Source organism: Phycodurus eques, chromosome 2 (genome assembly GCF_024500275.1).
Source record: "Phycodurus eques isolate BA_2022a chromosome 2, UOR_Pequ_1.1, whole genome shotgun sequence".
Taxonomy (NCBI): domain Eukaryota; kingdom Metazoa; phylum Chordata; class Actinopteri; order Syngnathiformes; family Syngnathidae; genus Phycodurus; species Phycodurus eques.
In genome coordinates this window covers 23,807,585-23,820,004 of record NC_084526.1, presented here as the reverse complement: position 1 = coordinate 23,820,004, position 12,420 = coordinate 23,807,585, and the positions used below count along the sequence as shown (strand labels likewise).

At 39.2% G+C, this 12,420-nt stretch overlaps 1 protein-coding gene across 2 annotated transcripts in view; it reads left to right on the top strand.

Annotated features, from left to right (window-relative positions):
- The window catches only part of adamts18 (ADAM metallopeptidase with thrombospondin type 1 motif, 18), a 91,974-nt gene that overhangs the window by 58,580 nt on the left and 20,974 nt on the right, over positions 1-12,420 (top strand). For both annotated transcript variants that reach the window (XM_061669997.1, XM_061669998.1), the window contains 3 exons: positions 1,467-1,590; positions 1,670-1,914; positions 12,190-12,310. In XM_061669997.1, the coding sequence (XP_061525981.1) occupies positions 1,467-1,590; positions 1,670-1,914; positions 12,190-12,310 (490 nt within the window). The remainder of the gene's footprint in view (positions 1-1,466; positions 1,591-1,669; positions 1,915-12,189; positions 12,311-12,420) is intronic.

The window sequence follows — 12,420 nt, the reverse complement described above, 5'->3', positions numbered from 1 at the left end:
AAAAATATGTAGCACACCAGTCCACAGTGTGACCGTCATTCAATCCTTTTCGTCCCGCTTTGACTTAAAGGTTGTTTTTTCACCAACTTTGGTAGACCTCAAGTGTCACCTTTCAGCAGCCGTCAAGAGCATATTTCCAAACAATCATTTCAAAACTGTGACCATGAGCTTAACCCAATTGTCTTGCGGTCCAACGCAAACCGACGCGTTGACACTTATTTTGTCCCATTTTCACATACGATGTTGCTTTTGGTGGGTGACCAAACGTTGGCTTTAATTGGCACGGACTTGTATTGCATGTGAAGTTCAGTACATTTATAGTCATTGTGGCATGCATACTGTACCGGGGCGAACCGTACGTGGCAATGCGATCTGCCAATTTGGACGAGGCGCTTGTGAATTAGCCTCATTGCGATAAATAATTACAGCTGCATGTCAGTTTCTAGGGAGAGGTTCAGGAGACTGATTGAATTGAACAGAGGAACGGGTTGAAATGTCAGTGTCAGTTTACTGCCCATTCCGCTCGATGTCATCTAATTGTTTTTGAATATGTATATATATATATATATATATATATATATATATATATAAAGAGCATTAGAAACAGCTGGGTTGAAATGCACTGTAGTCTGCAATCCTGAAGCATCGCTTCATGGAATTTATATGGATTTATTTGCAGTTATTCACTAAACTCTTACTAGTTACCATATATTTGTGTTCACCACATTGTTTTTTTCCCATAACAATTATTATAATTTTTTTTTTTTATCATTTTCATTGATTGCTTAGGAATTTTTCATTCATTTTTGGCGATTCTTCACTTATGTAGGATATTTTAGTCACTCTTTTTTTTTTTTTTTCCCATTTTCACATTTTCTTCAAAAACATTTTCATACATTTTTGGACAACTTTTCGCTATTTTTCACTGTATAAATTTTTTGGCACTGTGAATTCTGAAACCCTTTGCACTATTATTTGATCAAATAAGCTCGAAATACAATGGAAATTTGAGGACAAAATGTCATCTTTTTCTAAACATTTTGACTTACATTGACATAATTTCACTAATTTTAACTCATTTTAAACCATGTTTCAACTTTTTAACAATTTCATTCATAATTTGATTTAAAATTTCTGACAATTTTCCCTCATTTTAATTTTTTTTATTGTTTATTCCTTTTTGAGAATTCATCACTACCTTTGTTAAGCATTTTTTCCTAATTTTTTAATAAAAATGTTCACTTTTTTCGTTTTTACATTAATTTTTGACCATTTTTAATTATTTTGGCAGTATTAGGAATTATATAACCTTTGGGGGTTCAACCTTTTCAGTTGTAATCTCTAGAAAAACTTTTGCTTCTATCCATGCATCGAAAGCCATGGCCATATAGCCCGTGCTACTTTTCTGGATTTCTATGCACCCAAGGCCACTAGATTCCCCTTTTTTACCATGGCTTTGTGTGCAGGCGGTTGGTTGCGATCAGATTCTGGGATCTAAGGCCTCTTTGGATGCGTGTGGTGTGTGCAAGGGAAGCAACTCTACGTGCAAATTTTACAAAGGCACGTACACGCTGCAACACAGGGCTAACGGTAAGTTTGTCCGATTTCACATCAGGAATGTCAGGACAAAAGACATCACTCTAATTCCATCTCTTTTCTCATTATTCAGAGTATTATTCCATGGTAACCATCCCCCCGGGTGCCCGGAGCATTCGCGTGGAGGAGATGGCGGTGTCTACCAGCTACCTGGCAGTGCGTTCTGTGAAGAGGAAGTATTACCTGACTGGCGATTGGACGGTGGACTGGCCGGGAAAGTTCCACTTCGGAGGGGCCACATTCAGCTACCAGCGCTCCTTCAGAAAGCCTGAGAGCTTGTACGCGGCCGGGCCCACCAATGAGACGCTGGTGTTTGAAGTAAGGCTGATGTTCAATATCTGCGTGAAAGAGACGGTTGTCATCTTATCATAGTTGTATTGTACTGAGCAGCCAGAACAGGAACATCTCTACCGTTTTCCGAAGTCATAAAAAAAAGCTGAATTTGTCCATTTTCACTGCATTTTTTGAAAAACTGAGTTTACTTTTTTAAAAACGTTTTTACCCCTGTAACTATTGTCACAAATACTGTATATGACACTTTTCCAAAAGTTTTACTATTTCTCTATTTTCTTTCTGTAACTTTGCATTTTCACTCATTTTTATGATTTCTTTTGCAGAATTTAATACATTTTATCACAATTTTCAATCATTTTCAGTTTTTAACTAGTTTTCACACTCATGTATGATGTTTTTTTTCAGAATTTCTTTTGGCCATGTGACATTTTGTTCAGCCTTTTATTTAAATTTTTTAATTGTTAATTTTTTATTTTTTTGTGTTAACCATTTAACACAAATAGCTTTGGTTTTCACTCAAAATTTCCATCTATCACTTTGACATTTTCAGTTTTTGTATTTTAATTTTATTTTTTATATTCCTCTTTTTTAAAAAATATAATAATTATCATAATGATAAAATATAAATGTTCACTCATTTTGGCTTAATTACAAATTTTACAACTTCAGCGGTCTTTGACTTTACAGGGTCCACCTTTGTAGAAAAACCACTGCCACCGTGCATCATCACCACACGTTACGCTCTCTTAGCGCTGGTCACATCCTTTCATTCATGCACAAGCATCTACAGCCATGTCTATGTGGCCCCCGTGTCCACTGACCCCAAAAGTGCTTTTGTTGCAAACATGATTGCAGTTTAGCGGACCAAGAAAACGGAAAGAAAAACTGGTTGGAAGGCAAGAGAGACTATAAAACAGGAGGGTGAGTCTTTTACCGGCCCCCGAAGCGGCAGGCTTCATGTAGGCTGGTCCTGACACATAACTGTCAGCGCAAGCTTTTTATTTTCCCTTGAACTATGAACCCTGGCTGCAGACACCAGAAGTGGAAACCAGGTGAGCACCAGGACACTTGTTCTCACCTGAAGGCCTAAAAGTGCTCAGTCAGGAAAGAGCGAGCCGTAAATCTTTGGGAGAAACACCAGGGGGATATTCCTAAAAGTTGCTCCACTCGCTGGTCACTTGGCCATCCGGAAATGTTTGTATGTTTTCACAGCTATTTCAGAAAAGAGGGCTTGACTTGTGGTCGGGTTCCGTTGAGTGCTCAGTGTTGTTTGCTTTTGTACGATGAATGCATCCATAGGAGCGAAACATATTTTACTGCATTGAGCCAGAGGGGGAAGGGCGCTATTGTCCTTGTGCCGCATTCCAGAGAAATGGGAAGTTGGAATTTTAAAAAGTGCATGGGAACTCCGCTTCAGAAGACTGCAGTAAATTAATTGAATAATGGACCCCCCCAAAATGTTTAGAATGGTCTATATTATTAAAATGAAAGTATACCCCAAAATATGATCCAAAAGCACTTAAATAGCATTTCAAATTCATCCTTCAACATTACCCTTAAAGTGCCTGTAAAGTGAAAATAAATGTCTTGTAAATTTGACACACCACATAGAAGAGTGTGCCAAATGTGAATGATTAAAATCACCAAGTAAATAAAATGAGGCTTCAAAATCATGAAAAATGAAGACGTTCCCTCAGTTCTGACACTGTGGGCGTGTCCACTGAATGTGTTGAAACAACGCCCCGCTCATCTTTCAACTCTGTCATCCTACTACGTATGAAATCTTATGCCTACACATCCCTACATGTTTGAGCTGTGAAAGGTGCAAACCACCAGCTAGCTCACGAGCTAAACGGCTCCTCTTGGCCGCCGCAGTGGGCTTGTCCGCAGCATAACCTGCTTGTGTCGGTGACTGGGTCCACATAACAGAGACACTTCAGTGAAAGTCAACCATTTATTAAAACAGCGGCACACAGTCACCTATTTGTGGATTTTTTTTTCCATCCATCCATCCATTTTCTGAGCCGCTTCTCCTCACTAGGGTCGCGGGCGTGCTGGAGCCTATCCCAGCTGTCATCAGGCAGGAGGCGGGGTACACCTTGAACTGGTTGCCAGCCAATCGCAGGGCACATACAAACAGACAACCATTCGCACTCACAGTCACACCTACGGGCAATTTAGAGTCTCCAATTTATGCATGTTTTTTGGGATGTGGGAGGAAACCGGAGTGCCCGGAGAAAACCCACACAGGCACGGGGAGAACATGCAAACTCCACACAGTCGGGGCCGGGGATTGAACCCGGGTCCTCAGAACTGTGAGGCTGACGCTCTAACCAGTCGGCCACCGTGCCGCGGATTTGTTTTTCTCCCTTTGTTTTAATTTCCTTGTTTTCCCCTCGAAAACGCTTATTGGTGGTTTATCCCCCTTTATTCAAGAATTTTTTTTGAGGGAGTTAAAAAAATACAGCCATCATCGTTAAACATATGCAGTAAATTTAGAAGCAAATGTTCATGTTTTATGAAATAATTATATTGTAGTATCCATCCATCCATTTTCTGTACCGCTTATCCTCACTAGGGTCACGAGCGTGCTGGAGCTTTATATATGATAATAATTAGCGGCACAGTGGATGAATGGTTAGCACGTCCGCTTCACAGTTCTGCGGGGTTTCAAATCCGGCCTTCCTGTGTAAAGTTTGCATGTTCTCCCTGTGCCTGCGTGGGTTTTCTCCAGGTACTCCATTTTCTGAGCCGCTTCTCCTCACTAGGGTCGCGGGCGTGCTGGAGCCTATCCCAGCTGTCATCGGGCAGGAGGCGGGGTACACCCTGAACTGGTTGCCAGCCAATCGCACGGCACATACAAACAAACAACCAGTCACACTCACAGTCACACCTACGGGCAATTTAGACTCTCCAATTAATGCATGTCTTTGGGATGTGGGAGGAAACCGGAGTTCCCGGAGAAAACCCACGTAGGCACGGGAAGAACATGCAAACTCCACACAGGCGGGGCCAGGGATTGAACCCGGGTCCTCAGAACTGTGAGGCTGACGCTCTAACCAGTCACCCAACCAGTTCAGGGTGTACCCCGCCTCCTGCCCGATGATAGCTGGGATTGGCTCCAGCATGCCCGCGACCCTAGTGAGGAGAAGTGGCTCAGAAAATGGATGGATGGGTGAGACCTACATACTGTGCTCTGCTTAGCAGTTAACCTATGCCTATTCACAGTTTGCTATTCACAAATTCACCTATTTGCATTTTTTTTGTGTAAGACCTATCGTCAGCTATTCACTGAAAAACTTTTATGAAAGAAGTAATTGGTATGTTGAAGCAATACAGCTCCACCATTCCAAGATCTTTGTAAATTGGGGAGGAGCTAAATTTAGCTCGGGTTGTTAGCAGAAATTACAGGGACTGTTCGCTCACGTGTACATCTTTGTGCTGCAATTGCCTTTTTATGGGCTACGAAGCGACGGCCACATGTCAGTGTCCTAGCCCTTTTGTTCCTTTTTTCCTCTAATCAAATCATGTGTAAACCATTTGGTTTTAAGGGTTTTGGGATCTTAGTTTGGGGTATATATAGGGTTTAAACAATTAATATAGGCATATGGTGAATTACAAATAGGCCGTATTTTACTGTAGTCCATATGTAAATGTTGACATAAAGGATTGAATTACCGATAGTTAATGCCAAGGTAAATGTGGGATTAAAAATTGCATTTTTAATTCTTTGATGTGACAATTTGTGTTGATGCTGCAAAACTCAATCACTTATTTTCCAGCAATATTAGCATTGTGTCTGCCTGTGTCTTTAATAACCTTTGAGATTCACGTTTGCTTTACATCATCATAACTGATCGAGACGTTGCCGAAATATGAAAGGAGGATTAATGTTTGAACAAACAAAGCAGTCCTTTAAAGAAAGGGAAGCTTAATATGCAGTCAGTCTTGTCTGCGTGCATTCACAGTTCATACTGATCTGTAGATGTCACCGCTCTAATCTCTCTAAGTATGTCCTGTAATTACAACCCCCCAAAAAAGAGGAGTTTGAGAGTGTGGCAGCGATGGCGGCTAGATTAAAAGATTAAGAATCTTGCAACTGAGCTCTTTGATTGTGATGAGTTAAGGTCAGGCCACGAGGGAGATTTCTTCCTACTGCTGATTTCTATAGACATGGTTTCCACCAAATGTTGCAGTTCAGTTTGGTACGGTAAATCCTATTTTGTCGTAACCTGTAATTTTCTTTAAATAACACCTTTTTGTTTTCCTTCCATCCAAGTAATTATTCTTTTGTCATGTAGTCAATGGACAGCAGTGTATTAACTAATCCCACATACTGTACTGTAGTTAGGTCAGATGTTTTGGGAACCTTTACAATAGAAATGCAACAAAACTAAAAAATTTAAATAAGCGTCCCGTACCTAATTGAACCAGACCATACTATGTATTTTGTTTATTTCATTATTTAAATTTGTTATGTCTATAAAAAAATGACTGTTCAATGACATTCTTGTACAGTATCTCCGAATGATTTTTTTTAAAACTCAGCGATACATTAAAGCGAAGCGAAGCAAAGCAAATTTATTTATATAGCGCATTTTCATCCACAAGGTAACGCAATGTGCTTTCCATGATTAAAAGCATTTAAAAACAAAGAAAAACAGCTTATAAACATTTAACACAAAGAGAAAAAATTTAAAAGAGTACAATTAAAACAGCGTACAGTGCAAGAAATATAATTTAAAAGTGGAAATGCTCGAAAAAGCATGAGAGGAATAAAGAAGAGTTTTTAACCTGGACGTTAAAACATTCATACTTGGGGCTGACGTCACTTCTGTTGGCAACTTATTCCATTTGTGTGCAGCATAATAGCTAAATGTTGCTTCACCATGTTTGCTTTGGACTCTGTGCTCCAATATTTGACATGAGTCTGTCGATCTCAGAGCCCTACTGGGTTTATATTCCATCAGCATGTCTTTCATGTATTCAGGACCTAAACCATTTAGTGATTTGTAGACCAGTAGCAAAACTTTAAAATCTATTCTAACGCTGACTGGGGGCCAGTGTAAACACTTTAGAATTGGAGTAATATGCTCTGACCTCTTTGTTCTGGTCAGAACCCGAGCTGCAGCATTCTGAATGAGCTGCAGCTGTTTAATGCTCTTTTTGGGGAGTCCAGTCAGAAGACCATTACAATAGTCAAGTGTACTTGAGACAAAAGCATGGATGAGCTTCTCCTGGTCTTCTTGACACATGCAAGTCTTCACTTTGGATTTGTTCTTCAGATGGTAGAAGGCAGTTTTAGTCATTGATTTGATATGACTGTTGAATCTCATGTCGGAATCTATCAGTACACCAAAGTTTCGGACTTGGTCTTTGGTTTTTAAAGGGAGTGACTCCAGGTATTTACTAACAGCAATCCTTGGCTCATCCAGTTATTTATCTGTTTTAGACAGTGACACAACACCTCAATTGAACTGTATTCATCTGGAAACACTGCTAGATATAACTGTGTGTCATCTGCATAGCTATGATAGTCAAAATTTAAGTTCTGACGAATTTGACCCAAGGGTAGCATATGTAGGCTGAACAGGACATCCCAACCAAAATAACATGATTTTTTTTCAGATAATATTAATAAAAACTACTGAAGAATTTGGTGCATTACCTTTTTATTTTTATTGGAAACAAATAAAGATGTTATTGTTTACGTACAAATAAAGATGTTATTGTTTACGTTCATTTTTAATGTTGAGGTGCAGTTTTTTTGTTTTTTTGTATGCCAGGCACACTTTTTTTTATTGTTGCAAAAGAAAATTGACAGAATTATTTGACGCATTTCTTTGTTGACTGTCCAAATATGAGTTATATCCCCAAATGCTATTTTTAAATACTAAAAACTACTACTTTTAATTTTAGGAAAGTGTACCATCCATACTTGGTCTTCTTTTTAGGAAGTGAACAGTCCTGACAAGTGCAACAGTAACACTTTGAACAGTCTAAATTACTATGCTGTGAAAAGGTCAGTGGCATTTGTAATTGTTTTGGCTCCATCTGATTCCATGTTGCTAACCATGATGTCCACTAGCCATCAGCTAAGCTACACTGTGTTTGTTTATGGAGTCGACGTGGCAAGAGGCTGTTACGCTTCCAGTCCCTTATTGATATGTTTCATGTAGGAACGCCGTACGCATCTGTACATTACCAAATGTTCACTATGGAAGACATCTAATGTACCGTTGTACTCTTACATCGCAGTGCTAAATATACTTGTCTATGTGCCTTTGTGAAATAAACTCAATCCTAACATTTAAAACCATATCATGTAATACTCCCTGCAAAGACCCTACAGTCTATTTTCTTTAGGTAAAATTCAACCTGAAACTGGTTACTCAAGACTTATTGCCCCTATAAATATGCATACAGTCAAGTGACAACGTGGCATGATTCTTCAGTCATACTGCTATCATTGACTTTTGACCACAAGTCTCTTGAGAGGGAAGACTGCTTCCTGTCTCTGTTCATGCTGGTTCGCCGTCACTTTATTTGGACACCGCACTGCTCAATTTTCAGCTATCTTCCACCGCATCCTGACTGTAACAACTGACCAGTGATTCCTAGTTACCTAGGAAAGCAATTTATTTGGATGTCCAAATTGAGCCGAGACTGACGGCTGGATGAAGCAGCAGCAAACGTGATAATTAGCGCAGGATTTCTCACACTTTTTGGGTCTATGAACCCCTTACAGGAGAGCTTTTGTTTTTCCAAGGATCCTCTCATGAACGGCTATTAAACACGACTACAATGTGCTCCCTTAAATGCAATAGGAATTCAAAAGTGGCCTATTTGCGAGAAATAAGTTTTCATGTCATAATAACAAATGTATATTTTTAATTGAAAAATAGTTGTAAAGTTATCTGAATAAAATTCAATTTTTTTTCCAGAAAAAAAGTTGTGATGTTTACAAGAAGCCGTGTTTTATCATGATAAAAAGGAAGAAAATAGGTTTTCCTATTTTTGAATGCACTAAATTTTATATGCACCCCAACGTCATTGTATCTGCACCATACAGTGACAATAGACTTTCCATTCTAATTCATTATATTTTCAAATTTTAAAAATGCAACTTTATTTTTATAGTATTATGCCTTATATTCTGTAAAAACACATTTTGCCTTTGTTCTAGAAAAAAACCTCAGGATGATTCTTGTAATAATATGCCTTTTATTCTTAAAATCAAAAAAAAAAAAGAACTTGATTCATGCAGGGTTTTCAGATTTATGTGATAAATCACAATCATAAAGGACATTTAGTTGGCCTAAGGTACGGAGGAGAAATTGGTTTATTACGTGTGTTTAATTGACATGCCAGTCCTCATATATAGGTATGTACTTTTTAAATGATACAACATAATAATTTGTTGTAAATTATTTTGCGGACCCACAAGCTATAGCTCGCGGACCGCCAGGATGTCTTGGGACTTCAATTTGGGAACCACTACATTAGATGCCCGTGAATTAACTTCTGAAATACAGTACCTAAATGATTAGGCTTGCTCTTAATTGCTTTAGCTCCTCCAGTTTAACCATCAAATGTACTGACAAGCCTGTGAATATCACCGATTTACCTTGGCCTTCAGCCCAGCTTACACAAGAGCGTGTCTGATCTGCGTTCGAGAGCCTCCCTGAGGCGGAAAACCGCTGACTGAAACAATCACTTTACGCGTCCAAGTGCATGCTGGGTCCTGCGACCAAAAGGTAGATTGTTCCTCTTGGCTGTCTGCACGTGCATGAACAGTCGAAAGGGGAGAAACCAACATGTCATCTTCCTTAAATGCTGCTTATGTTAACTGTTGTCATTGGTACAAAAAGTCATGCTGAAATCTCCTGTCTGCATTACCCTGATGCTCTTGTGCTTGGCGTCAACAGACTCTGCAGTTTCAAGACAGGAATACGTCCCAACGATCAAATTAAAATCGGGGGGAAATATGCTTCATTGGAATATATGTCCCTTTAGAATTTGACACGCACATGCAAACACAGTTGGTCAGCCTTTGTCGTTTTGGTTGTAGTAGTGGTTGTGAATGTGTACAGTGAACACTCGTTTTTGCGGACGATTTTACTAAAACATAATTGTTTTAGTATTTAGATGGAAACAAAAAAAGTTTCCATATGAGTCTCCTGCCTCACTGCTGTGTTCTTGGGTAAACTAGTGAAAAGAATATTGTTGCTCCATAATGAAAAACATGTATGTGTCTCTATAAAAATAAGTTATTTTTGTAGTTTTTCACATTTAAACATGTTTGGGGATTTTAGAAAATCTGATTAACTGATTATACAGTATATTGTATAATGTAAAAAAAGAGTGTCACATTTTTATTTTTGTAATATAAAAAAAATATTTTGTTGTTTTCATGTGACTATAAAATTAAACCAATGTATCTCAAAAATATATATTCTATCTAAAAACTAAAAAAATGTTTTTTTTGGTAGTTTTTATGATTTAAGAAAAAACAAACTGCATTTGGAGATTCAGTATAAATTGGGTCTTGTTTATTATATTTTGCACCATTTAAAAAAACAATTATAATAACTGAAAACTGTTTTTGGGGGGGATGTGCAATGAAATTGATGATATTTTTAAATTAATATTTTAGCTATTATATTTTTCTGATACAAGTTAAACAGAATTTTGAATTTAGAGATACAGTACATGGTTCTCTGGATGGCAAAAAGTGTAAAAAGTGTGCCTGTTTTTGGCTTTTTTATTTTAAAAAACAGTGTTTGGAGATACCAGTTTTCCATTAGACACTATACTATTAGTCCACTATTGTCGCTTCGTTGTAGTACCGGTCCCAAATGCATAGACTAACAACTCGTTTTTACAGACTACTCATTCTAGCATTTAGACAGAAACTAAATTTTAGAGGTTAGAGTTAAAAAATTAGAAATAATCCAACAGTGTGCCTGCTAAATCCTCAATTTTCTTGCCAGTGTCGTGAAAACACATGCGCAAATGACACACACAACACACCACAAACCTTGGTATACAATCCGCACGTTTGAATGAAATTAAATGTGAATTGAGATGTATCCAAAATTTTTGGAAAACAGCTGCAGAAACAATACAATGCAGACATAATCATGTATTTTGCTGCTTTCCATCTGTGAAATAAGTCCCTCTGTGTCAGACACACAATGTGCACTAACATTATCTGCCAAGATAAACACCACACAACTTTTCGAACAATTGTTTTAGACAAAGCCAAATATTGGTCTCCAAGACAAACACAAGCAAAGATAAACATCCCACCACAACCATCAACACACTAATCTACATAGTCTGTCAAACTAGCAATGGGGAATGACGATTAGAACTAAAATGACTGGCATGACTGACAGACGATCTGTCAAGTGTTGGAGATAGACACATTTAAGATGCGGACAGTGTAAGATCTTTGTCATGTTTGACAAGTACAAAACATTGTCGCAGCAGAGACAACAGACCACAGGTTTTCCACATCTTCACCGCGCCACTCATCAAGCCCAAAGAGCGAGAGCAAAATTACATAGCGGTCCCCGGGCTGGCATACCACAAGAATGTCCGTGGAGGAGGAATAATCTCGCTCGAAGTCCAAGGCTAAGATTTCCGGACGCGGTTGAAGGCAACATACGTGATCTACTCTCTCCCTGGTCCACCACACAGACCTCCAGTACAGTTTTGTGATTTTTGGCATACCGTTCCTCTCCTAGTTATCATAGTGACAAGAGCACAGGGAAGCGGATCTTTGCCAAGGCATTTGTTGCCTTTGCAGTCTATCCAGCAATCTATTTCTATACTGCTTATCCTCATTAGGGTCAGGGGTGAGCTGGACCCTATACTTCCGGACTCCAAATCTCTGCATTACTTAGTGAAGAATATATGTTCTCCTTGTGCTTGCGTGGGTTTTCTGTAGTTAATCCATCTTCCTCCCACCTTCCAATAACATGCTTGTTAGGTTAATTGAAGAATCTAAATTGTCCTCAGATGTGAACGTGAATGATTGTTTGTCTGTTTGCCTATTTGTGCCCTGCAAATGGCTAACGACCAGTCTGGGGTGTACCCGACCTCTCATGTAACGTCAGCTGGCTTGGTTCCGGCTCACCCACGACCTGAGGAAGAATGAGCGCTATAGAAAATGGATGGATCGAGTTTGACACCCCCTGGGGGGGTTTGCCTAGAGAACAAAGTTAGAGGTCATTGCAGTCCTTTACTTCTTGTCTCACCACAACAATGCATGGGTTCTTCTTCCTGTTCTAGATTCTCCTGCAAGGCAAGAACCCCGGCGTGGTTTGGGAGTACACACTGCCTCGCACCGAGAGGAAGCCAGACTACAGCTGGGGTGCGGTGCGCTCCGACTGTTCCGCTCCCTGTGCCGGAGGTGAGTAGGAAGACTTTGGATGTTGGTTTAATGCGTTTGCCCGTATACAGGCAGTGATAAGGTTGGATGGGTTTTGGTAATGCGAGCCTTCCCCAATTCTGCTGGAATGA